General features: G+C 43.3%; 2 protein-coding genes across 4 annotated transcripts; both read right to left on the bottom strand.

Annotated features, from left to right (window-relative positions):
* Positions 1 to 2,131: 2,131 nt before the first annotated feature.
* On the bottom strand, positions 2,132 to 4,355 carry nol12 (nucleolar protein 12). Its single transcript, XM_042086103.1, has 6 exons — positions 4,164 to 4,355; positions 3,782 to 3,887; positions 3,638 to 3,686; positions 3,398 to 3,540; positions 3,046 to 3,140; positions 2,132 to 2,790 (listed from the first exon to the last, which is right to left on the bottom strand). Exons 1-6 carry the CDS (start codon positions 4,262 to 4,264, stop codon positions 2,598 to 2,600), a joined length of 687 nt encoding a protein of 228 aa, XP_041942037.1. The 5' UTR covers positions 4,265 to 4,355; the 3' UTR covers positions 2,132 to 2,597.
* A 644-nt stretch (positions 4,356 to 4,999) lies between these two features.
* Positions 5,000 to 21,851, bottom strand: srebf2 (sterol regulatory element binding transcription factor 2). 3 transcript variants are annotated; one of them, XM_042085700.1, is made up of 19 exons: positions 21,548 to 21,851; positions 15,169 to 15,747; positions 14,877 to 15,037; positions 14,443 to 14,595; positions 14,038 to 14,337; positions 13,767 to 13,881; positions 13,517 to 13,668; positions 12,934 to 13,150; positions 12,509 to 12,684; positions 12,052 to 12,301; positions 11,762 to 11,931; positions 11,102 to 11,273; positions 10,767 to 10,884; positions 10,391 to 10,500; positions 9,783 to 9,915; positions 9,391 to 9,562; positions 8,500 to 8,673; positions 8,124 to 8,238; positions 5,000 to 7,626 (listed from the first exon to the last, which is right to left on the bottom strand). In XM_042085700.1, exons 1-19 carry the CDS (start codon positions 21,639 to 21,641, stop codon positions 7,415 to 7,417), a joined length of 3,573 nt encoding a protein of 1,190 aa, XP_041941634.1. In that variant the 5' UTR covers positions 21,642 to 21,851; the 3' UTR covers positions 5,000 to 7,414. The 3 variants fall into 3 exon arrangements, with proteins under 3 accessions (XP_041941634.1, XP_041941636.1, XP_041941635.1); XM_042085702.1 differs by having other exon boundaries at positions 14,038 to 14,313; XM_042085701.1 differs by having other exon boundaries at positions 14,892 to 15,037.
* Between the last annotated feature and the right edge of the window lie 81 nt (positions 21,852 to 21,932).

The raw sequence follows: 21,932 nt of genomic DNA, 5'->3' as shown, positions 1-21,932 counted from the left end.
TTTCTTCCTGTGGCACTGAAGAAGCAGAAATTTTGTTTTAATTGGATTATGTTGTTGAGATCAGGGAGCCACATTATTAATTGATAATCAATGTTTGAGATGTAAAGTTCTCTTGATCAGGCCTACACACTGATATTCAGTGTGTAGGCTAAACCCAGTGCTTTCTGTTCTCTACTGATGCGTATTGTGTTACCCGTGATTCCCAAAAGGGCAGTAAATGATCTCCATTCATTAATTTATAATGGGAGCAGCACACATTCACCACAGCCCTGGTCTTAATCTCTCTCTGTCTCACTTCTCTGTTTCTCTTGGTGCTCCACCCTGCTTCGGTTCTGACCTAACACATGAAGTTAACATGTGAGAGGTCATTCTCAAAGAAGCCATCATAGAAAACACCTGTTTATGCACAAGATTGTCTCCTCTTTCTCTTATCAGGTCACTGTTTTCTGAACAACATCCATTCTGAAGTTACAGTTTATTATTACGTTACTGCAGCAATGGGATCCATCACTTCCACAACTTTATGTATCATTCATTCTAATCCTCGTCTGATCTTCAATGTCTACAACCGTCTCACCTATCACAATGACATGAGTTAGCCTGAATCTGTCTGATGGAGTTAAGTCCTGTTACACAATCCTCACCCCTCCTTACTCTCGTTTCTTACCTTGGCGCTTGAATCCTTCTCCTCCGACACTGGCTGTGGTCCTTGGCTCAAGTCTGTGCCAGGGCTCACCTGTGGCACTGCGTCTGTGCCAGTGTGCAGGTGTTTCTGCCGCAGGCAGTCGTGGCAGCGGGAGGAGTCGAAGATGTTGGGCTGGAACTTGGGACAGATGAGGTTGTCGCCGGAGAGTGGCATGGTGTGTCCGGAGGGGGCATACACTCACACATTGCACCCCTTTCAACACTTCAATTAGGGGAAAGAAGTTACTATTCACAGTCTAAGCATTAGCCAATTACTTAATAAAGGTTCAGTAGTGAGTACTTTAAACTCCATCATACCTCATCAAAGGTATAAGTATAGTATTTACAGGACCCTCAGAAGGACAACATAGGAACTCAATAGCAGCCTAAGGGATTTTTAAGAATGCCACTTTCTGGACTGATTAGCACTCATGGAAAAACATGCCATTCTAAATGCAAAATCACTAAGCACCAAAATGAGTAATTACTTAAAGGCCCCAGCTCCTTTATTTCAAGTATCACAAACTGATAAAATGCAGTTGTGATATGCTCCACAGTGATACAAAGCTCCCTGGTGTGACAAACACTGAGAAGTGATGAAAACTTAGTCCTTCCCAGGTACAGTTACTTAGTAGTAGCCCATCTTTGACGAAACAGTTAGACTAAGTGAAACTAACCATAAGGACAGTGAAATGCAATACTGTCTGTGATATCAGAATACTTCTTCCAATATGAGAAAAGGCACCACTTAATTTTTCCCATTCAGATTAATTAGCAGTTTACCAAAACTGTTGAATAATTACCTCACAATTAATCACAACTACAAATGTAACCAATACATTAGGTATAGATTTCCTTCATTAATTATTTGCTAACAAAGCTAATTTTCATATACAGAGAAAGAAGACAGTAGGCCTACCAAATTTTGTTGTCCCGTCTTCAGTTTAATGAAGAATTTGGCATTAGAAGGCACAGGATGAAGTGTCCATCAGACCCCTGACACATGCCTCTTCTTTACGCTCATTTAAACCCCCAGGGCTTATTCACACTCACACACACCCCATTGGCTGCTTCAACAATGGATGAAACTAAGGCACTGTAGTCCTCCATTTTGGATCTGCTTAAAGCATCACAGAAGCTGACCATATGGTGTGAGATGAGCCAACATGGCACCAGTGGCATGACAGTCCCACAAAGATGTATTAAATATCATCTGCTTTAGAAAGCGAAATGAAGAAGTTAGTAAGCAGATGGCATGCGGAGGCTCAACTTTAAATAAATCAACACTTGAGCTTCATGAGACAGGTTTGACTTTTTTTTCAACAACATACTCCCATGTACACTAAAAACTGTTGTATCAAATGTGAATTAAATGTGTGTTTTCTACCAGTTCTGAAGAGACAAAATAAGAAGAAAAAGAGACAATGTCAATAACAATAACAAGATGTGGCAAGAAAATTATGTAATTTTTATTTTGTATTTACACCATTACTTTTCTATGTACACAATTACGTTTTAGTTGCAAAACGTCGAATAGAAAAATGTCCTGTACATCAAAAACAGAAAATGACAATCCTTTTGATCGATTTTCCAGATCGAGTTCACTCCATTCTACAATTTTAACACAATGGTAGTGCTACTTCCTTGACAGTTAACATGTGAACTGACAGGGAAAAGGATGTATATTAAATGAATGCACCAAGTCGCAAAATGGCTTTAAAACACTGCTGTCAACTTCATGGTAGTTCCCATTCTCTATTCCGTTGGTCAACGCCCTCACCTTTCAATACTATGATTGTAAACAAGTGTGCCCATTTCTTAAATAACTTTAAAAACCCGATTCAACTTCTTTTGTCGTCCATCACAGAAGTTCAGCGGCAAGCGTGTCCCTGGTGCATAGCCCATCCACACAGTTACTCTCTGTCCTGGCCCCTTTTGCCTGTTCGCCTGCGTCTCTGAGTCTTGGTGGTTTTCGTCAGACGCCGTTTGTTGTTGCTGCCAGTTAAGTTCACTCGACCCTGTCCTTTGTCTTCCTGCTTCCCTTTCCGCTTGTGCTTCTGTGGTTGCTTGGTTAACATGTTCAGCGAGGCTGAGAGTGACTTGATCCTGCACAGGAAATGGGTACTTGGTGAGAGGAGGGAACAACTTGGAATACATGCATGTATGTTTGTTGAATGAACCATGTCCACTATATATCTGACCACTATATATTTAGGATCTGCAGTATTGACTGCAAACAGAAGATAAGTGGGGTTTTAGCCATACTGGTCAACAGATTTTATTGTAGCCAAGGAGTGTCATTGACAAACAAATAGAACATTCACATGTAAGTAATGGAGATGTTAACTGAATCCTACTAACTTTTTAGAGAGCAAAGGCTTGCCGGCTTTCTTGGGAAGTGACTTCACAGCATCCTTCTCCTCAGTCTGCTCCTCTGCATCACTGCAATCTTCATCCTATTATAGAAGATATTTCAGCATTACCTCACCAGACTGAACTTGACAGTTAGTGTACTGTGTTCAAGTGCATTTAGCAGTAGGTTGTAAAATGCATGATGTATTTAACATGTTAAGAACGTTTATGATGAGCTACGCTACAGGAGACAATGATATTGGCAGGTCAACTGTGACAAACAAGTTATTAATCATGGTGAAATTTGACATCAACTAAAATGTACCCCTTTTAAAAACCATCCTCCTGAAAAGACTTGTACCTGATGGGCATCCATGCCAAGCAGGTAAGATTTTGTTAGATCAAGGTCACTAATGGTTGTCACAGTAACTGTGTGGTTGGGATGATCATATTGGACAGATTCTGTTGTACCAGTAATTGCGTCCTCCAATTCGTCAGCATCATCTTGAGCCAAGGAAGAAAAATTCAATTTCAGTAATGTAGCCAGGATTATACACAGTAACATTTTGTGGGGGTAATATTCACTTTAAAGATCACTTACCAAGAGCTTCCTTTCGCTCTTGCAGCATCTTCAAATACTCTTTGTGTCGCTATGGAGAGAGAGGTTCTCGAAGGTTAACAGGTCTATTCACTTACAAAAAAACAACCATTAAGAACAGCAGGGTTGTCTTCATAGTCCACTTACATCTTCCCTGACCCTTTTCTGCTCCTCTTTCAACTTCTGCTTTATCTCCTCAACAGCTGCTTTCCTCCTCTCAATTTTCCTCTTGTGAAAACCAGTTAGAAAGTCCCTGCAAAGAAAGGTGGATCGTTCAATTGACTTGATCCTTGCATGCCTAGATAGTAGAATCCAAAATCACGTTACGCCAAATTCAACATTAGCGTTATTGTCAACAACATTGGCTGTAAAGAATTCTCGAGTGATATTAATCAGTTTTAAAGATGTCACTGTCATATTGAAAAAAAAAAGCTACTTTGGCTAAGACTAAAGTTAGGCACCCATAACCTGGAAAACAATATTCACTTTATAGCATGGCTAGCGAGAGTAGGCTAGTCGTATAACTTACTGTCGATTTTTCTCGTCGAACATTACGATACATTTATTCTCCCTCTTTTTAGATCCAGGTTTATGTTTAGAGCCTTTATTGAATTTTCCGTTCTTCCCCATTGTAAATAATGGTTGAAATGTTAACCACACGTGGATTTCCTAGCTCAGATAGCCTCAGAACTCTTTGAAACTAACTTCCGGTATGTGTGTGAACTTTATTTGGGTCCGGCATGAAAATAAAAATTATTACAGACGTTCCGGTACTTATTACCCAATGAGCTTTTGATAAGTCAACTCATCTTCAACTGTACATCGTCTGTCTTTGTCGATGACAAACTGATGCTTTGTCCTAACTCTTAGTTTATTTAATGCAGTATCACTTATAACATTGCAGCTTTGGTTTTTACTTACAAGATAATAACAGCATATTTTCCATATTATTTGGCCAGGCCTGTCTCCACTGTTAACCTGTTTAATGCACTGTATTCTTTAATCTGTTTTTCAGTGGATTTTATTTGTACTCAATCAGTTCTGTTATTTTACACCACCATACTCCTTTTTTGCCATTCTCCACTTTGAGAATCTTAATTCTAAGAGACCAATTTGATGGTGTCCACCTTTCATCCAGACAGGCCCCTGCACCCGTAAAGCATGCCAATATCCAAGCAGAAATAGCAGCATCATCAGTTTCTCTTTGGTATTAAATGGAGGCATGTATTATATCATATCTTATGTTCTCTTTTTGTTTTGTCGGCAAATCAATTTGAGAGTTAAACATACCTTTACCATACCAAGGCCATGTTTGATGCATTGCATTATCATTGAAGATTAAAAGAAAATACTCTCACTACGGTCCAAGGTCATCTGCAGTTTTATTAAAAAACAAACTTCAAACATCAAAAATCCAAACAATAAACACAAACAGAGAAAGAGAGGGAGGAAAAGTTTGTAACATGATCTTCCATTAAAGGGCTGTTGGGAAACAGCACTAAGCAATCCCATACAGCCATTGGTCATTCCAATCACTTCAGGATAAAACTTAAAGCTGTCTGGGTGATGTACAGAAAAGACACCCAACCAATGTCACATGGAAATTGTGCCTCAGTTTAAAAGCGTACAATATTGTTTTGCGGTTTAAAAAATATCATCATATTTATGCAGGCAATATGAAGCAGAATATCTAAGTAACTTTTCGGTTACCCTATTCATTCTCCTTCCTTCATACCCACCTGATTCTATTACATCATCAGTAAAACTAAAGTGTGAACTGTGAGAGGAATAGGGTGCCCATTATGAACAGATGCATTACAGCTCTTTAAATAACAGAATAACTCACAAAACACAAAATGGAAACACCGACAAAAATAATCTATCCGAGTCCAGAATTAAAAAACGAATATAAGAGCCCATTGTGGACAACCTTTCAAAATGAAACAAATACGAGCTATAACAAAAATATAGAGATAATTACGTTTCAAGGCCATGAAGCTGAAGCTGTGGAGTTATGGTTAACCCATCCAATCCTGCCTGATAGCATTGTGGCCAAAGCTCCGTCATGACTACTTTGTTTTTGCACACTAGCAGATGGTCAGTGTCATTTCTCATTTTAAGTTCATGTATTCAGACCATTATGTACATATAACATATAAAATGTTCTAGAATGATGTCTGACCGGCTGATCATTTCTCTCGTGGCTCACGTGGGGGACAACAGGCTACTAAACTCCCTATTAAGTCTAACTTTGGTCTCTACACGGCTATGTACAATGTATATATACAAAACATGACTGGGCTCTGTGTGTTTATTTGTACACATAGGCGTGTTTATATGAGTCTGATGTCAAAACTCTGATGCTTGGGACCATTGATTTATGATATTCAAGGTCACTGAACCCTCTACTGATAAATTAAGTACAAACATTTACATACCATACGAATTGCACTATATGCTTCATTGGGTGTTTTACCTATCCACTGTACTATAATTCACCATTACAACACACTCAATGGCCAACTGGTTGTTCAGTAATGCAGTTCCAGCACACTGTTCAGGCGTTGCGTAGTAAATGAGGTAGGTACAAACTGATTCTACACAAGCAGTCCTGTGAGAGGCCTTGCGTTTTCTAAGGAGCGTGGTGTTGTGGAGCTCAGCAAAGGTCTAGAGGGCTTTGTTTCCTTCAAAGCCCTTTGGTGGTCAAGAGGAGAAGAAAGTTAAGATGGATGTCCTTCTAATCCTTTAACAAACAAACAGTTACTGTGGGTATTGAGTTCCTACTGTTGGTCCGGTATTTGTATGTTGGTCACGGTTGGTGGCAGCATTTAGCAATAAAAATAAGATTTGATTTGAAGAAGTAACTTCTGGGCATAATGTCTGGCTTATTGATTCTTGTTTTGTTTTGTTTTGATTTTCAAATCCAGATGAAAAATGGACCATATGGTGTTTGCGAGGTGAAAGATGTCGTCAGAAAGATTAAATAATTGAGAAAAGGTTGAAGAAATGGACAAAAACAGACAGAGAGAGAAAGAGACTACACAGTGTGCACACTAGACTTGCAATCTGAGGAGGTTGTTCCCTTTACCTTCAGAATCCCAAGATACCTCTCCTCCTCTCTATGGTCAAAGTGACCACAGAGAGCCAACCGCACGTTATGACAACATCCATCTTGTGTGTGTGTGTGTGTGTGTGTTTGTGATAGATAGAGAGAGATAGATACTTTATTGATCCCCAGGGGAAATTCAAGTGTGTGTGTGTTTGTTTGTGTGTGTGTGCGTGCAGTTTTTCCAGTGTGAGGTCTGGCTCATAAATAACTTGTGAAAAGCCACGGCAACAAGGTTGAGGTGTTGCCCGAGGGTGAACGAGAGATAATGTTCTCCTCTATAGAGCACAGAGAACAGATAGGTCTGCAACAGGGCAATAAAAGAATGGAAAAAGTGAGATGATCTATAAAAATACAGAGAAATCATGAAAATTTCTCAACGCATGTGTCTAAATATGATCAGCTCGGTTTGTATTCTATTGGTGAATAAAAGTAGAGTCTACAGTCTATTTGTGTGTGTGTGTGTGTGTGTGTGTGTGTCTAAAATATACAGTGCTTAAAATGAACACATGAACATATTTGCGGGCTGTGAATGAAAATGAATGGCTACTAAGCTTTTCCCTATTCAAATGTGCCACTGTAGAGCAGATGGCTAATCTGGTGTCTGTGTCATTTGGGCAAGTTGACGGCAACTCCCTTTCAGAGGAGGCCCAGGACTGATCAGGGACCAGGCCTCAGGAGGCGGCGATGGTGGTGCCCCCGCCCAGGCGTAACAGGATCTGCTGGCAGTCCTGCACCGAGCGCCGGTCGCCAACACGCTCCAGCGTGCGCTTGGCCTCGGCCAGCAGGCGGGCACGGTGCCCAGGCGGCGTCAGCAGGGGAAGAGGGAGGTGACGGCACGCCAGCAGGATGGCATGGGCGCGCTCACGCTCTCCCAGGATGCCCTCTGAAAGAGGCAAAGAGGGAGAGGAGGGGAGAAGTTCAGAATGAGAAGTAACACTACCCGTGGCTGACCTACTAGCACTCAGCTGTAACTATGGCAGTTTTGTTTCTGAAACTTTTGTTTACATCCCTTTCTGCATTTTCTCTAAGTACTCATGCAGTTCAGTCCATCATGAGACCATGTGTGTACTATATAATCTGTGGTAAGACAAGTGTTGTCAGTGGGTCCTCTTATCTAAGCTATGGCTAAAATGGTGGCCAAGAGTGTGCACTCACAAATGTGTCTTCGTAAGAGAAGTATGGTTGGTATTGTTTGAAGGAGGTATGCATGAGTGTGTCTGGTTCTCTCTCTTGTGTGTGTGTGTGTGTGTGTGTGTGTGTGTGTGTGTGTGTGTGTGTGTGTGTGTGTGTGTGTGTGTGTGTGTGTGTGTGTGAGAGAGAGTGTGCACACGTGTACTGTGTTACCGGTGTGGACAGGACGGCGTGTGTGTATATTCTCACCTGCAGCTTGTCCAGAGTTTTGCGGGCGTCGTCGTAGGCTGTGCTCCAGCAGCTGGTGTGTGCGGGTTGGACTCGCTCCAGCCATCAGTCTCACTGTGGTCTCATGCAGGAACACCTGAAACAGCACCCATCCAAGAGTTGACAAAGGCAAAAACAGACATGCACTTGACAAATACAGTGCATGAATGCATGCAGAAGCTTCTGTCATAACAGTATTGTATCTGGGCATGTAAACAGTGGTTATACCGATTTGATAAGGACAGGCTTGAAATGGCTACCAAGCATAAGGGGCACATTCCATTTACCAATTCCTACACCCTTTCCAATACACACACACACAAATGTAACAATTGATCACAAAAGGCAACTTTCCCACCTTGTGCTGGGCCTGACGGTAGCACTGTCCCAGTCTACGCAAGGAGCTCAGGTCTCTCTGGAAGCCAGCCAACTGGGAGCCGAGAGCAGGGCCTGACTCCCCATTGGAGCTGCCGCGCTGCCACACGTTGGTTCGCAGGGTCAGCAAGAGGTCACACACCAGAAGCTCCACCCCCTGAAGTGAGAGTACACAAAGGGCATGTGAGAACTCTGTACTGTGAGGCACCATGGGGTGTGTTCTGTGTCAGCAGGTGGTGTTGATCGTATTTTGTGTCTGTGTGTGTGTGTGTGAGTGTGCGTGCGTGCGTGTGCGTGTGTTGAGAGGAGGGTATCACAGGCACGGGCAGACTTTAGGGGGGCCTCTGTGTTGCACTGCAGACACATTGCACTGGGTCGCAGGATCATGCAATGCAACTACAATGCACCACAGCCACCCCCAACCACCCAGAGTACATTTCATAGTGCGAACACAAACATACACTGACACAAAGACACACGCATACACGGCAAGCCCGAAATGGTGTGTGTCTGAAATGGTGAACATATACTGTGTGTGTATTTATGTATGAGTCTGCATGTTTGTTTTGTATGTACCTCTTCAAATATGACCTTCACTGTATACAAGAAAAGGCACAACAATGAAAAGTGGGCGGTTCAAAATAAATAGGGTATGAAAGTAACTGCACAGGTGGCTTATGGGTGACTGCAATCCAAAGGCTCTCTGTAAGCCATGTGATGTGTGAAAATGCCTCTGGGGACATTAAATAAAAGAATCTATCTATGTGAAGCTCGGTGTCAGACCAAGCTGAACATCAACATGACAAGGTGCCTTTGTGTACATTATAAGTGCTCAGCGATGTGGGAAATGAGCAGTGTACTGGGTGTGACTCACCTTGTTGAGCCAGGTGGCCGACTGGGCGAGCTGCACGGAGATGCTCGCCCGCAGGTATGCACTGGAGCGCTCGCAGTGGGCCAGGCAGGCGCCCACGCCCTCCCCCTTCTGTGGACTCAGGCTCACCTGCACGGCCTTGCACAGCTGCTGCACGGCCTTGGGCAGGGGGTGGCTGTGAGGGGCAAGAGAACATAGACCGTCATGCACACATCCAGAACTACACAAAGAGAAGTGCTGTTCATCTATGCACAGCAGTCTGTGTAAGGCACAGAGAGAGAGAGAGAGACAATAGAGCAGAGGACAGCTACATGTGATGAGATCCAACACTTGCCAAATAACAAGAGCAAACACAAAGACGCACACACACACACACACACACACACACAACGTACTCGAGTGTGTGCAGTGCTCTGGGGACCCGTTCAGCCTCAGCCAGTAACGACCTCACAGCTGCATCATCACCCTGCAGCCAGTGAACCGCAGCCTTCAAGACCAGCACCCACCAGCGGCACACAGGGTCTCCCACTGAGCAGCACAGGGGCAAAGATAGACACACACGAGTCATGGACAAGACACAGAGAAAGAAAACACATAATATTAAATATTATAAAAAAAAGGTAGATTAAGTATGTGGCATCATAAATATTACCTAACATTACCTAATTTCTAATATTCCAAACCATTACTAGCCATATTTTCCATGACCGGCTCACCAGATTTATCTGATCACACTGACCAGCGGCAGACGGCAGATCTATCCCAGATTCCTATTCCTAATTCCTATTGAACTTGGTTCAACTTTCAAAGTGTAACGCGAGCATAGACTGTTCATGTAACTTAGGAACAAGATAAAACTTATTTTGAAATATTATGGTCTGAGCGTCGCATTGCGCTTTACCGCTGCCACTTTATTATTTCCAATGTGATCGCCGCCTAATAGTCTGCACAGAAAGAGTAGTAGGATAGTTGTGTTGATAGCAAATGAAGTACTGGGCTGCACCTGGTGTTGTGTTTTGATTGGGCAGTGCTGGGAAGGAGGCCGAGGTGGCGGGGGACTCTTCAGTGCAGCTGGTCAGCAGCTGGAGGAACTCCAGAGTGCTAGAGAACTCCCTGTGGGTCAACAGGGAAGGAATTGTTCATAGGGTCGGAAAATACACGCGTACCGTCACATTCACGGAGAATGATCACAATGCCACTGAAATGAAGCAGTTTTATCCTTAAAAAGACAATTAAAAAGGACTGATTGGTGCAAATTAATGGGAGAAAATGAAGGAACTAAATAAAACTGGATAAAATCAAACGGGATAAAATATTTAGCAAAAAGCTAGAGCAGAAAATGAAAAGGAAAGTTGAAGGAAGACAATGAAGCATCGTACCCAGAGTCATCTTTGCATTTGTTGGCCTCAGAGTCGCTGTTGGGCTGGTTAAGGGAGTGGACAGCCCTCTCCAGAAGCCGCTCACAGAAGCAGCAGTGCAGCTGGGCGATGGGGTCCACTGGAGGACAGAAAGAGGTGAGACAAGAGGAATGAGCGGACCAAGGGACACAAAATTACTCATACCACACCATGCACAATGATAACGAAAAGGCAAACAAATCGAAATGCCTAAATGGCTTTTGCCAAACTATTTGTAATGTAAATTTTTCATTTTGTTTTCATTAAATATGTAAGCCAATTATTTTTGCACACCTGGAAACACTGTGTATGCTTACCTTGGTCTCTCTGGGACGTGTAGACTCCCTCGTGACTCTCCGACTTCACTGACCAATCACAGCTCAGGAAGAACTGCCTGCCCAATGGGGTGAAGAGCCAGCGCAGTCCATCAGGGATGGGCTTCCCATCTGATTGGCTGGCCACATTCTCGGCCTGGTTCAGCAGATAGCCCTGCACCACAGGGAGAGAGAGACAGGTGGGTTAGAGTGAACTCTCTAAAGAGCTGTTAGGAGAGACTAACTTCCATGAAGACAGAAATAACCACAAAAGTAACATGAAACAAAATGGAACAACCAGCTAGCAAACAAACTAAAACAAAGTTGGGGATATGATTTGTGTATGGCTTTGGCTTCATAATGCACCCTAGTGGCCTAGAGCTACACTAAATACCTTTAACAATTATAAAACAAAAAAAGCTTGGCTTAGCCAAAAATCACTGCCATGAAATGAACACTACAATATTACAGTATAGCTTTGACAACACAGTAATCAAAAGAAAAAAAAGATGTGAAATCATTGGGTCAAAAAGCCTTAGATAAAGCAAGTCCCTACAGTATATGCAGAAGAACAGAACACAGCAGAGGGGACAGAAGTAAGTAGGTGTCCGGAGGATACCAGAGAGGACTGGAGGTAGTTAGAGACTGAAGATGGGCACTCACAGGGAGGCAGGACAGGTGGTGGCCCAGTGCGGTGCGGAGGGCAGTGGCGGCGGTGACGTACATCTGTGCCAGCTGGGTGGCGGGCATCTTCCCCTGGGCGCTCTCGCTCAGGTTCACGGCGCTCAGGGACAGAGACAGGGCCCTGAGGCTGTTGCCCTCGGCCAGTTTACCTACAAACACAGAGCGAGGCGTTTTAAACAACTAGTCCACTTCCTGCAGGTGTACTGTCCACACAGTGGTGTACACTCAAAAGTGTTAAAACTCAACGGTGTTAAAACTTCCATGCTCACCTGTAAGTTGGAGCTGGCTCAGTCGGTGGTAGACCAGAGCTGCATCGCGAGCACTGGTCTGAGACTCCTCCCCCTCGTGTCTGCCACCAACCTGGCGCACGAGCCATCCCAAGGGGGTGGGCCTATGGAGACAGTAGCGAATCAAGTTCCAGGAGAGAGAGCAGGCGAGGTCCAGTCTGCTGGTGGGAAGAGCTCTGGATAAGATGGACAGGCAGGTCTCGAGGCTGGTGACTGCAGCAGAGTAATCACCCTGAGGGCACGCACACATACACACACAGAAAGAGACAGAGATGGGAGGTCAGTCTGATAACATTACAAAATAATCTGGTTATAAGGTTTGGCAAAGTACTTCCAAGCAATACGAAACTTGTGACTCAAGTTTTTAGAACAGCAGAGTAAAGAAAAGAGAAGAGATTTTGGAGTAAATCCATGTAACAGGCCAAGTGGTGAAACTCACCCTGTACAGATGAAGGTCGGCCTGCTTGCGGTGCCTCCAGAAGGACACTGATCTGGGTGAGTGGAGAGGGGTGACGGGCTCCCATAGGTAGAGCACCCGCACACACCCCCACACCGCACCAATCCCACTCAGCGTCCACACCATCACCCATGGCAACAGACACCATAACCAGGAAGCTGCAGGATAGTGCCACAATATGCAATAAACAATTTACTCTTCATCCATCCATACACACCTGTGTGAACCTGTCCCTATCTGGACTTGTGCTTGATATTATTACTTCAACTATGAATACACTTATGGTACTTTCCACCAACATAACAAGGGGTGATTAAACACCCTGAATGGCCAAGTGAATTTGTTCGTAATAAAACATTCAGATACGAGCTGGTAAGTTAGCAGAACAAATATTTCACTGAACTCACCCAAGTTCTGTGTTGGAGAGAGTTCAATGCCAAAGAGAGTTCTGGTAGGTCCATGGCCGGCTGCCTCTGACCCCCAGCTGGGTCCGCCGTGAGCCTCTGAGCCCAGCAGGGCGGGCAGCGGGTTGAGGGAGAGGCAGAGGAAGGTGAGGGCGCACAGGAGAAGGCGGGAGCGGTCCATCACACCCACGGTGGACGGCGATTCTGGCTCACTCTTCAACTGAGGGTGCAGGGTCAGGGTGGGATGTAGAGCACACAGAAACAGAGGTGAGATGGCACAGAGCCAGATGAGGCCTTCACACGCCTCACTCAATATAATAATACAGTCAGAGAGGGCCTGTAAGCACTCTAGTGTGGCAATTAACATGACATGACATGACATTAGATAAAGTATTTAAATAATTATACTGTCTTGCAATAAAAAAATACATGTCCTTGGGGTAGACTCTGTCTACCAGGATATCCTAACATTATGACTTAATTGCACACCATAGGGAAATATATCATGTACTTGCCAAGGCTCTATTACAGCACTATAAGGCTACTGTTGTAGGCCCGAGGCCATAAAGAGAACCAGCCATCCTACCTGCTCGTGCTCCAGAAGAGGGCTGGCCGGCTCAGAGTCAATGCAGTAGGGGGAGAACTGGTCAGGGGAGCCAGAGCCTGAGTCAGAGGCTGGAGGAGACATCATCTGCAGCTCTGGCTTCATCTCTATATCTTCAGGCAGACACACCGACTCTGGGAGAGAGTGGAGCAGAGGTCAGAGGCTGGGCCTCAAGAGGGGTATAAAAACAAGTGGAACCTTATCAGTGGTCATGGAGGAGAAGGTGACATACTGTTCTTCTGGTTAGCCATCTTGAGGGTCAGGTTCTCCTGCCGCAGCTTGTGATTGACCTGCTGCAGGTACTTGATGTAGTCGATGGCCTTGCGCAACACACCTGACTTGTGCATCTAGAGGAGATGAAAAGAGGACAAAAGAGGATTAAACAATATGCTTTAACAACACATATTCTGAAATGTCTCTAAAACGTACAATGTTTTACCTACAAGTATACTGAAATGCCCCCGAAACATGTAAAAACTCAATATCTTATTATGGTGGCTTACCTTGGCATCATGCCCCATGACGAGGTCGCGGAGCTCGATGATCTTGTCGTTGATGGAGGAGCGGTACCTCTTCTCGATGATGTTGTGGGTGGTCCTGCGCTCGCCCTCTTTCACCACTCCCCCAGGGCCCACCGTCACTGGCGAGCCATGCTCGATGCTCGGCCTGCTCTGAAGTCCACTCTGGGCGGTGCCTGATGACAGCTGCTTGATGGGCAGCTTGTCGCTGCTACCCATCATGACCGGCACAGTGGTCAGGATGTTGCTGCCCATCAGCGTCTGAGAAGAGGAAAAGAAAGAATGCTGTTTGAAGACAAGAGCAGAGTGTCATCAAGGGAACAGAAACAGGGTTAAGCCACGGACAAATGCAAACAAACACACAAACAAACAAAACAAAATGGTACATACCGGAACCTGAAGAGCAGTAGTTTGAATAGGGGTTGTAAGGGTGGTGATGCCAGTGGGGTTCTGCATGGTGGACAGCACCTGGGTTCCGTCAGGTTTTAGCGTCGTCAGAACCAGAGTGTCATTTTTCAGGATCTGGGGCTGATGGACCAGAACCTATGAGAGAAAGCGAGATTAGAAAATAAATAATACCTATTTGAAAGGAACGACAACAGCGAAATGGATACACAATCAACGGCTATCCTCAGGATATAATCAGAAATATACTCCCATATCTGACCTCTTACCAACTTAAAAAACCTTTTATAGGTAAAAAATTAGACAGATTTTATTACAGCGATGTCTTTTGAGCAGATCATTATTATTATCAGCCATTAAAAGCCATTTTAAAGTCATATAGGCCAGCCCTATTGTGAATGCAGCCACACAACACTCACTGGGACTTGTTGCACCTGTTGTTGCACTGTGTGCACAGCAGTGGGCGCTGTGGAGAGGGTCTGGATGGTCTGTCCTGATGGTGTCAGCAGGCGCTGATGCTGGATTGTCATTGGCTGCACCTGCGGTGATGTCACAATGCTCTGCATCTGTGGTTGGAGGACTGTGGGGAATAAGGGGAGGGGGGGGGGGCATTATACAACAGGGTTAATGATGTGTGAAAACAAAGGTGCTTTAAGGTAATGAATAAGAAGAGATTAGGTTTATGTATGGCAGAGTGTATGTAAGACTCACCCTGGAAGCCAGAAGTGGGGCTCTGGTGGCAGATGACGGGGTTCTGAATAAAACGAGATTGATTGGGGGCCGACGTGAACATCACCGTCTGCCCCTGCGTGTGCACAGGCACCGCCTGGTTGTGCACGGCCAGTGTCTGGGTCTGCACGGGGAAGCTCTGTGTCTGCATGGTGAGGGCTTGCGTGTGCATGGGGATGGCCTGCGTCTGCACCTGTATGGGCTGCATGGCCTGCTGCTGCTGCTGCTGCTGGGGCTGGATGGCCTGGAGCTGCTGCTGGGGCCGCGGCTGCAGCAGGGGCGGCGTGCGCACCTGGGTCGCCGTCACCGTCTGCACTGGCGTCTGGGGCGGCGTGAGTGGGAGCGAGTGGGGCGGCAGCGTCGTGGCTGGCGTGACGGCCAGGGTGGTTTGGAACGTGGTGGCCTGGACCGTCTGAGGGGTTTGGGGGGTCGGAGGGGCAGCGGGGGCCTGGCGAGGGGTCTGCGCCATCCCGTTCTGCACAGAGCCAGAGCCACCATTCATCTGGTCCTCAAAGAGGTCGGGGAAGTCCCCCACCTGGTTGCTGACAAACTGGAGCATTTCTGCAAGGACGGAAACAGATAGCACAAGGCCAAGATGAGGCTATGTCCTTGAGATACTGGCATTGAACCTTCCTAATCTATTGATCCACACTGAACCCAAGCAACTGTCAATGTGCTGATAACAGCATCATTTCATTTTCCAACTTAGTAATGTTTTTAACATTTCCCCTTAATTGCAGAACCTGTTTGCACCTATAAAGAAAGGGTATGGCACTTAACTTGAATAAGGGTGGGTCCTTCCATGTCAAATCAGAACAAATATCAGATTTTGATCAAAACTTTTCTGCATCACCAATGGGCCCTAAAACCAAGTACTGTGAAATATTTCTGTTCAAATCCTATGTCTTCATCTTTTTTACAGTGCATGAAAATGCACTGTTCTGTTATCCGAAGTCTTCTTCTTCTTTTTCTTATTACAGTGCATGAAAATGCACTGTACTGTTCTTCCTAGGCTTCTTCTTCTTCTTCTTCTTCTTCTTCTAACGGAATTAATGCAGCTTCAACCGTTTAACGTAGAAACTTCATTCAAACTATGTTACGTAGGTCTTACTTAGGACATCTGGGCAATGTATTTTTCATCTTTGTAACTTTTATACTTTTTAAACTATTTATTAAAAACTACTCAAAATTTCCCCATAGACTTAACATTAGGCTGATGACATCACAATGGACTAATTAACTTGATTTGCACCTGTATCAACTTCCAGCTGCAAATCTAGGCCCCATCAAAGAATCAGTTCAACTGATTGCACCTGTATCAACTGCTTTCTGCTGAACTAGGCCAACTCTCTCTGTGTCTCTCCATTCTACAAGGCACATTTCAACCAACTTTCTATCCATTCATCCTCTTTAAACCATTCACTCATCCACCCATTAAACTATCCATCAACATCCATTAAACAATCTGCCTATCAACATCCATTCAACTTTCTGTCTATCAACATCCATTACACTATCTACATTCAACTTTTAAACTATATACTCTGTCTCAGGCTTTAAGCATACAGTCTGGCTCTCTTAAGACTACTATTTCCTCTGCCCACAACTGTTTCAAAATAAATGTCCTCACTACAATAATTCACTATTAAATAATTTAACTATTTAAACTACTCAACTATTTAACTGTTCAGCCATTTCAACTGTCAGTTGTTATCAACTATGACTACTGCCAACTGTTTCCAAATAAAAGTTTGTTTGGCATTTTATGTTAATATACAGTATGTTTATATTTTCATGCACTGGTAATTTCCTCGAAATTACATTTTCTAGTTACCTTTGATATTGTTTCAGTTGTACAAATGATTTTGAAAGCCATGTTTGGACAGTAATATATGAAAAGTATAACATTTTAACATTAACTAAATGATCTAACATTGAGCTACTTCGATATTTTCATGTTCCTACTAGTTACAATTTTAAAACACAATTTTAGTGCCATGAAAATGACCATATGAAAATGCAATCACACTTTGTTTGTTCCTTAATGTTCACATGATGATGCCGTTGATGCCATGTGTGTACAACAAATGACATAACCCCCTCAATATCACTCTTCCTGTCCTTTTCTCTGAATCTAGGGCCTTATATAAGATCAGTAAGCAGACAGTACAAACTTCTAATGGTCAAGTCATACTGAAAACATGTTTGTCTTCCATCCAACACACTTTGGTCAGGCTAGGAAAACTACTTTCAAAGATATTAATGCCCATAAATGGCTTCAGAATAATGACATTTTAAGAATGTAATAAATAAATAAATAAATAAAAACCATTAAAAAATAAAAACAATGGAATTGAAAAAAGAGATATATTTCAGGTGTTAGTTTTGGGACCTAAACATTACTAGACAAACTTTGAGAAATTTGAGATGGTGCGGCAAACATTTTGCAGGATTCTGCTTGGCACGGACTGATCCAAAGGTGTGATCATGTGATTCTTTATCATCTGATGCTTAGCCTAATTCTTTATTATCTGATGATTCAATGTGATAATTAACTATGGGGAAGAAAGTGTTCACATACAGGTTAAGCTAAAAAAATGCTACTTCAACTTCAAGTTTTGACTTTGGATATTTCACAACTTGGTTTTACACAATGGTTTTATAGCAGCACATTTACATGTCTACTTTCCCCTTCACTGGTGCACCTGTTACGCTGGTGGAGTCATCCATCTCTTCAATGAGACACATTCATCATGAGCAGCCAGTGCTCAGGAGTAAAACACTCAATAAAAGGGAACACTTGACAACTTCATGTAAAGCCTAGAAAGGACAGGCTCAAGCCTGTTTAAGGATTAAACCAACACCTTGACCTCAACTTTTTTGAGTAAACTATGTTGCCTCTTTTCCTTTGAGCCACTCTACTCACGTGTAGAGGGACAGTGTGGGAGTATGACAAACATTCACCAAAAATGCAGACACACCCTGAGTCTCGTCCTCGCCTCTCAGCCCACAGACACACGCGCTGACCAACCCAGTTCCTGAGGCTGATAACCTAAAACGATTAGGCTAAAACCTTCACGCTTCCTTTTTTATTTATTTTTTAACAACGGCATGTCCTTGAAGAGGAGCAGTAACAACGAGAAGGTCGGCAAAAGTGCAGTGCCAAGCTATAGGAACCTGAGGTGCCATCATAACACAATACATGGAGATTTACAACTCCGACCATGAGAAAAGAGCAGTGGTTAAGGTCATAGCTAGATGAGAGAGATAACTTATTAATAGTACCCCATAAAAATAATAAAAATGAAATTGACAAAACAAAATGGATGGAAAGAGAGAAGCCCAGGACAAGGCAGAACAAGAAGAGAGTGTGAGAAAGAAAGTAGAGAACAATACGGCAAAAAGAAAATAGGTTTGAGCAGTTCCAAATAATAATGATGTAACACAATATACGGTTGTTATTTAAATGGCATGAAAGGTAACATATTTCACCGTCCTTTCAGGGGAGTTTTAGAGGGATCTGTTTCAGTTTTGGTGAAGGGGGGAAACCGAAGGGACAATCCAAATGTCACTCTCAGTGCACACAGGCCCCTTGCTCTCAGCATAGAGAACAGCAGAACTAAATGGACTCATCAACACTACTGAATTTGTCACCTGCAAATTGATAACAATAATCAAATATACACTCCACTTCCTTTCAGGGAACTGTACTTCAAAGTAGAGTACGGTAAACAGATGTTCCATATCACAACCTAAAGAGGAAGTTTGAGAACATAACCAATATGTGTGTAGTCTAATGTGCTGTAGACCATTTTGTGAATAACTGTTGAATCGAAACTGTGTGTGACCTGGGGGAGCATGATGCTATAGAAAATGAGGTCATGTTCCTGTCAACATGAGCATTTTATAACTAGCCTAGTCACCACTGCTAAACTTATCAGCAGCTTGTCAGAGGCTATAATGAAATGCTTAAAAATTATTACAGCTTTCCAATTTCATTGATTAGCCAAGACCCACTGAAAATCTTTTAAAAGCTAGCATGTCATTAGTGAAAAACTAAATCACTAAAGCATGTTTCCAAAGGAACAACTTCAAAACTTGGGAGGACAGTTGATAGCTAAACATTACAAAGAAATTAGACTTTTTGCTGCTGTTTGACTGTAAAGACACAGTCATCACAGAAAGCACGAGAATTTCTTCTTCCCAACATATTCTCTGACAAAGCTGTGAAAACAAACATCCCCACTGCGCAGGACAATACACAGAAGCATCCTGAGGCAGGGACCATCTGGGTAGGAGGGCATCACGGATCTATGTCAACACTACCCCCGCTCTCGCTCCCTCTCTAAACACACACACACACTTACAAAGGGTGCAGCCTTGAACTAGTGCTCTCAACTTTGAGCAAAACGTGGACAAGGGGTAAGTAGATAGTGGTTGAGGCTGGGACCCTTATAATCATTCCCACTATAGCTTGCTGTGCAGAGGTGAACTGCTTGATCTGAGGAACTAGGTTGAACTATAACACACTTAACTTTGCTGAACTGATTGTTGTAAGGTGCATGGTCCCACCTATGCATTCACCTTATCAGTCAGGTCTGCAGACTCTATTCTGCATCTCCTTTAGCCATGGACTTTTAACACAAGGCTAAAAAGTAGCAGAGCAGAGCACCATGGGAGTCTGAGGCCACTGGTAGGGCCTCTAAGCAGCCCCTGCGCAGGAGACTCTTGAGGGGGCCCATCATGCATGAGCACAAAGGCATGAGACCCCCTCGGAGGAACAGGATCCTGGGCTGCATAGTTCATGGATGTTACATAATCAGGACAACACAGCTCCCAGGTTACAAGGGAATGTTCCACAAATGAATATGGAGAGTACCAAAAACAATTGTGGAAACTCACACAGCAATTTGAATTATATCAGTCAATAAATTGTTTCCAAACACACCTACAACCATCATGAACTGTGCAACTGCAAACCTGCAATGGCCTTACATGTCACTGCATTTGCCCCATTTCTTTTCCCACCCAAAGTGCATCATTTGATTTAATGAAGAGGGTGTGCTGGTTATAAGCTTGGGTTAAACAATTGTTCAAGTCAGTTATTCTTTCAGCTGAACCCATCCAGTGTTTGGAGCTGGAGTATGTTGTGAATGGGCACAGCCTAATCTTCTGACACAAAGAGATTGCGTAACAGTAGTCAGTGGGAGCACTGGTTTTATCAGGACCCCGGTTGTCTACATTGTATGACAGAGAATCATCAATCCCTGGACATACCATTCAGTAAAATTCCCTTCAAATTGGAATCCGGTGACCTTGCCGGACAATTCTGCACATAAACCCACATCTTTTCACACTGAGCCAAGAGCATAAGTTGTTTTGACAAGAGGAGGACAGCGATGCAATCTCTTCTGTTGACTCGACACTTACTCGACCTAGGCTAACACAGGTTTTCAAACTATTCCAACAATAAAACCAATAAGGTCATGCATACATTTACTTCTCTCAAAAACATAGTCAGATGCACTGATAGACAAACAAAGGCTAGGATCCCATTACTGTATGTGCATAGGGTATTCTTTCAAAAACATTCACAGAAACTAAGTAGAATATAAAAGATGAGTAGAATACTGTATGAAATGCATGCACAGGGAGACATTTCCAAGATGACTAGCCTAATAGCACTTAGTAATTCTTCAGTAATATGCTGTGGTATGTCACATATTGTTGGGACTTCATAAAACTTACAATATGTGTGTCAACTGGTCACATATTCAGTTCTACCCAAGAAATCATAATGAGTCATAATAAACAAATATGATCATTAGGCTAGAAACATTCCTTGTCAAACAGCAAGTTGGAAATAAATGGGAAACGATGTGTCAATTACTGCAATTAATAATTAACGTTAGATGTCAAAATGTTTGTAATCGTGGTTAGCTAAGTCAGTCTAGTTACAAATCCTGCAAAAAAAGACTTTAGAAAGGAGCAGCCTTTTCATTTTTAGGATACATTTTAGAGGCAACATTTCTATTCTGAAATGTAAGAATTTTGGTAGGCTACAAATGTGGACAAGATTAAAACAATAACGGCAATGTAAACATTTGCCTGTTTTCATGAGTAATAGTAGTTCGACACATGCCTTGTAGCCGTAGCCCATGAAAGCTAACCTTAAGCCCTTCAAGCTACTTCAGAACAGAACCGAGCGATAAGTTACATCAGGGAAACCAAAAACTGACGCGAGGAGGATGCAGAGCGGAAACAACATTAACCAGCCTCCGTCAACGTAAACTCAAACAAAATCCTTCTTCCAATTGTATTTCTACAATAAATAGTGAAGTGACAGTAAAACAATTCTCACCATCGATGTCCCCAAGTGTGAATTCATCACCAAGTTCTGCTAACGTTGGGTCCATGTTTTCCATGGAAGAAATATACTCTCCTCCTCCGTCCATTCTTAGTTCACGCTCTCCCGGTTTTCACCGGGTATCACTTCAGAAATTGGTATCTTTATAATCTGCTTACAGCTAGGGTATTGCTGTATTGTTTACCCTATCGGGCCTGTCGGCTACCTAACAGTACGAAAACATTGATATTGTGGCTCAACGAGGTTGATTGCTACGTTAGTAGATCCATTTACAAATTGTAAGTGGCCATCTTCTTTTCCACTGGTGACGTCATTTACAAACACAAGTCTGTCAAGGAATTCACAGTCTGATTGGAGGAAATATGGCTGTTGTTGTCAT

Source organism: Alosa sapidissima, chromosome 3 (assembly GCF_018492685.1).
Source record: "Alosa sapidissima isolate fAloSap1 chromosome 3, fAloSap1.pri, whole genome shotgun sequence".
NCBI classification, from domain to species: domain Eukaryota; kingdom Metazoa; phylum Chordata; class Actinopteri; order Clupeiformes; family Clupeidae; genus Alosa; species Alosa sapidissima.
The sequence above is the reverse complement of the archived record's forward strand: the minus strand, read 5'-3'. Positions and strand labels throughout refer to the sequence as shown.

Excerpts from the sequence above, each read along its gene's own strand:
- nol12 (XM_042086103.1), bottom strand. The coding sequence starts at position 4,264 with ATGGGGAAGAACGGAAAATTCAATAAAGGCTCTAAACATAAACCTGGA. Across the intron at positions 3,141-3,397 it reads TTGGCATGGATGCCCATCAG|GATGAAGATTGCAGTGATGC; the intron begins GTACAAGTCTTT and ends CTTCTATAATAG. Across the intron at positions 2,791-3,045 it reads AAGCCTTTGCTCTCTAAAAA|GATCAAGTCACTCTCAGCCT; the intron begins GTTAGTAGGATT and ends TTTCCTGTGCAG.
- srebf2 (XM_042085700.1), bottom strand. The coding sequence starts at position 21,641 with ATGGACGGAGGAGGAGAGTATATTTCTTCCATGGAAAACATGGACCCA. Across the intron at positions 10,885-11,101 it reads CACGTCCCAGAGAGACCAAG|TGGACCCCATCGCCCAGCTG; the intron begins GTAAGCATACAC and ends TCTGTCCTCCAG. Across the intron at positions 9,916-10,390 it reads CAATCAAAACACAACACCAG|TGGGAGACCCTGTGTGCCGC; the intron begins GTGCAGCCCAGT and ends TGTGCTGCTCAG.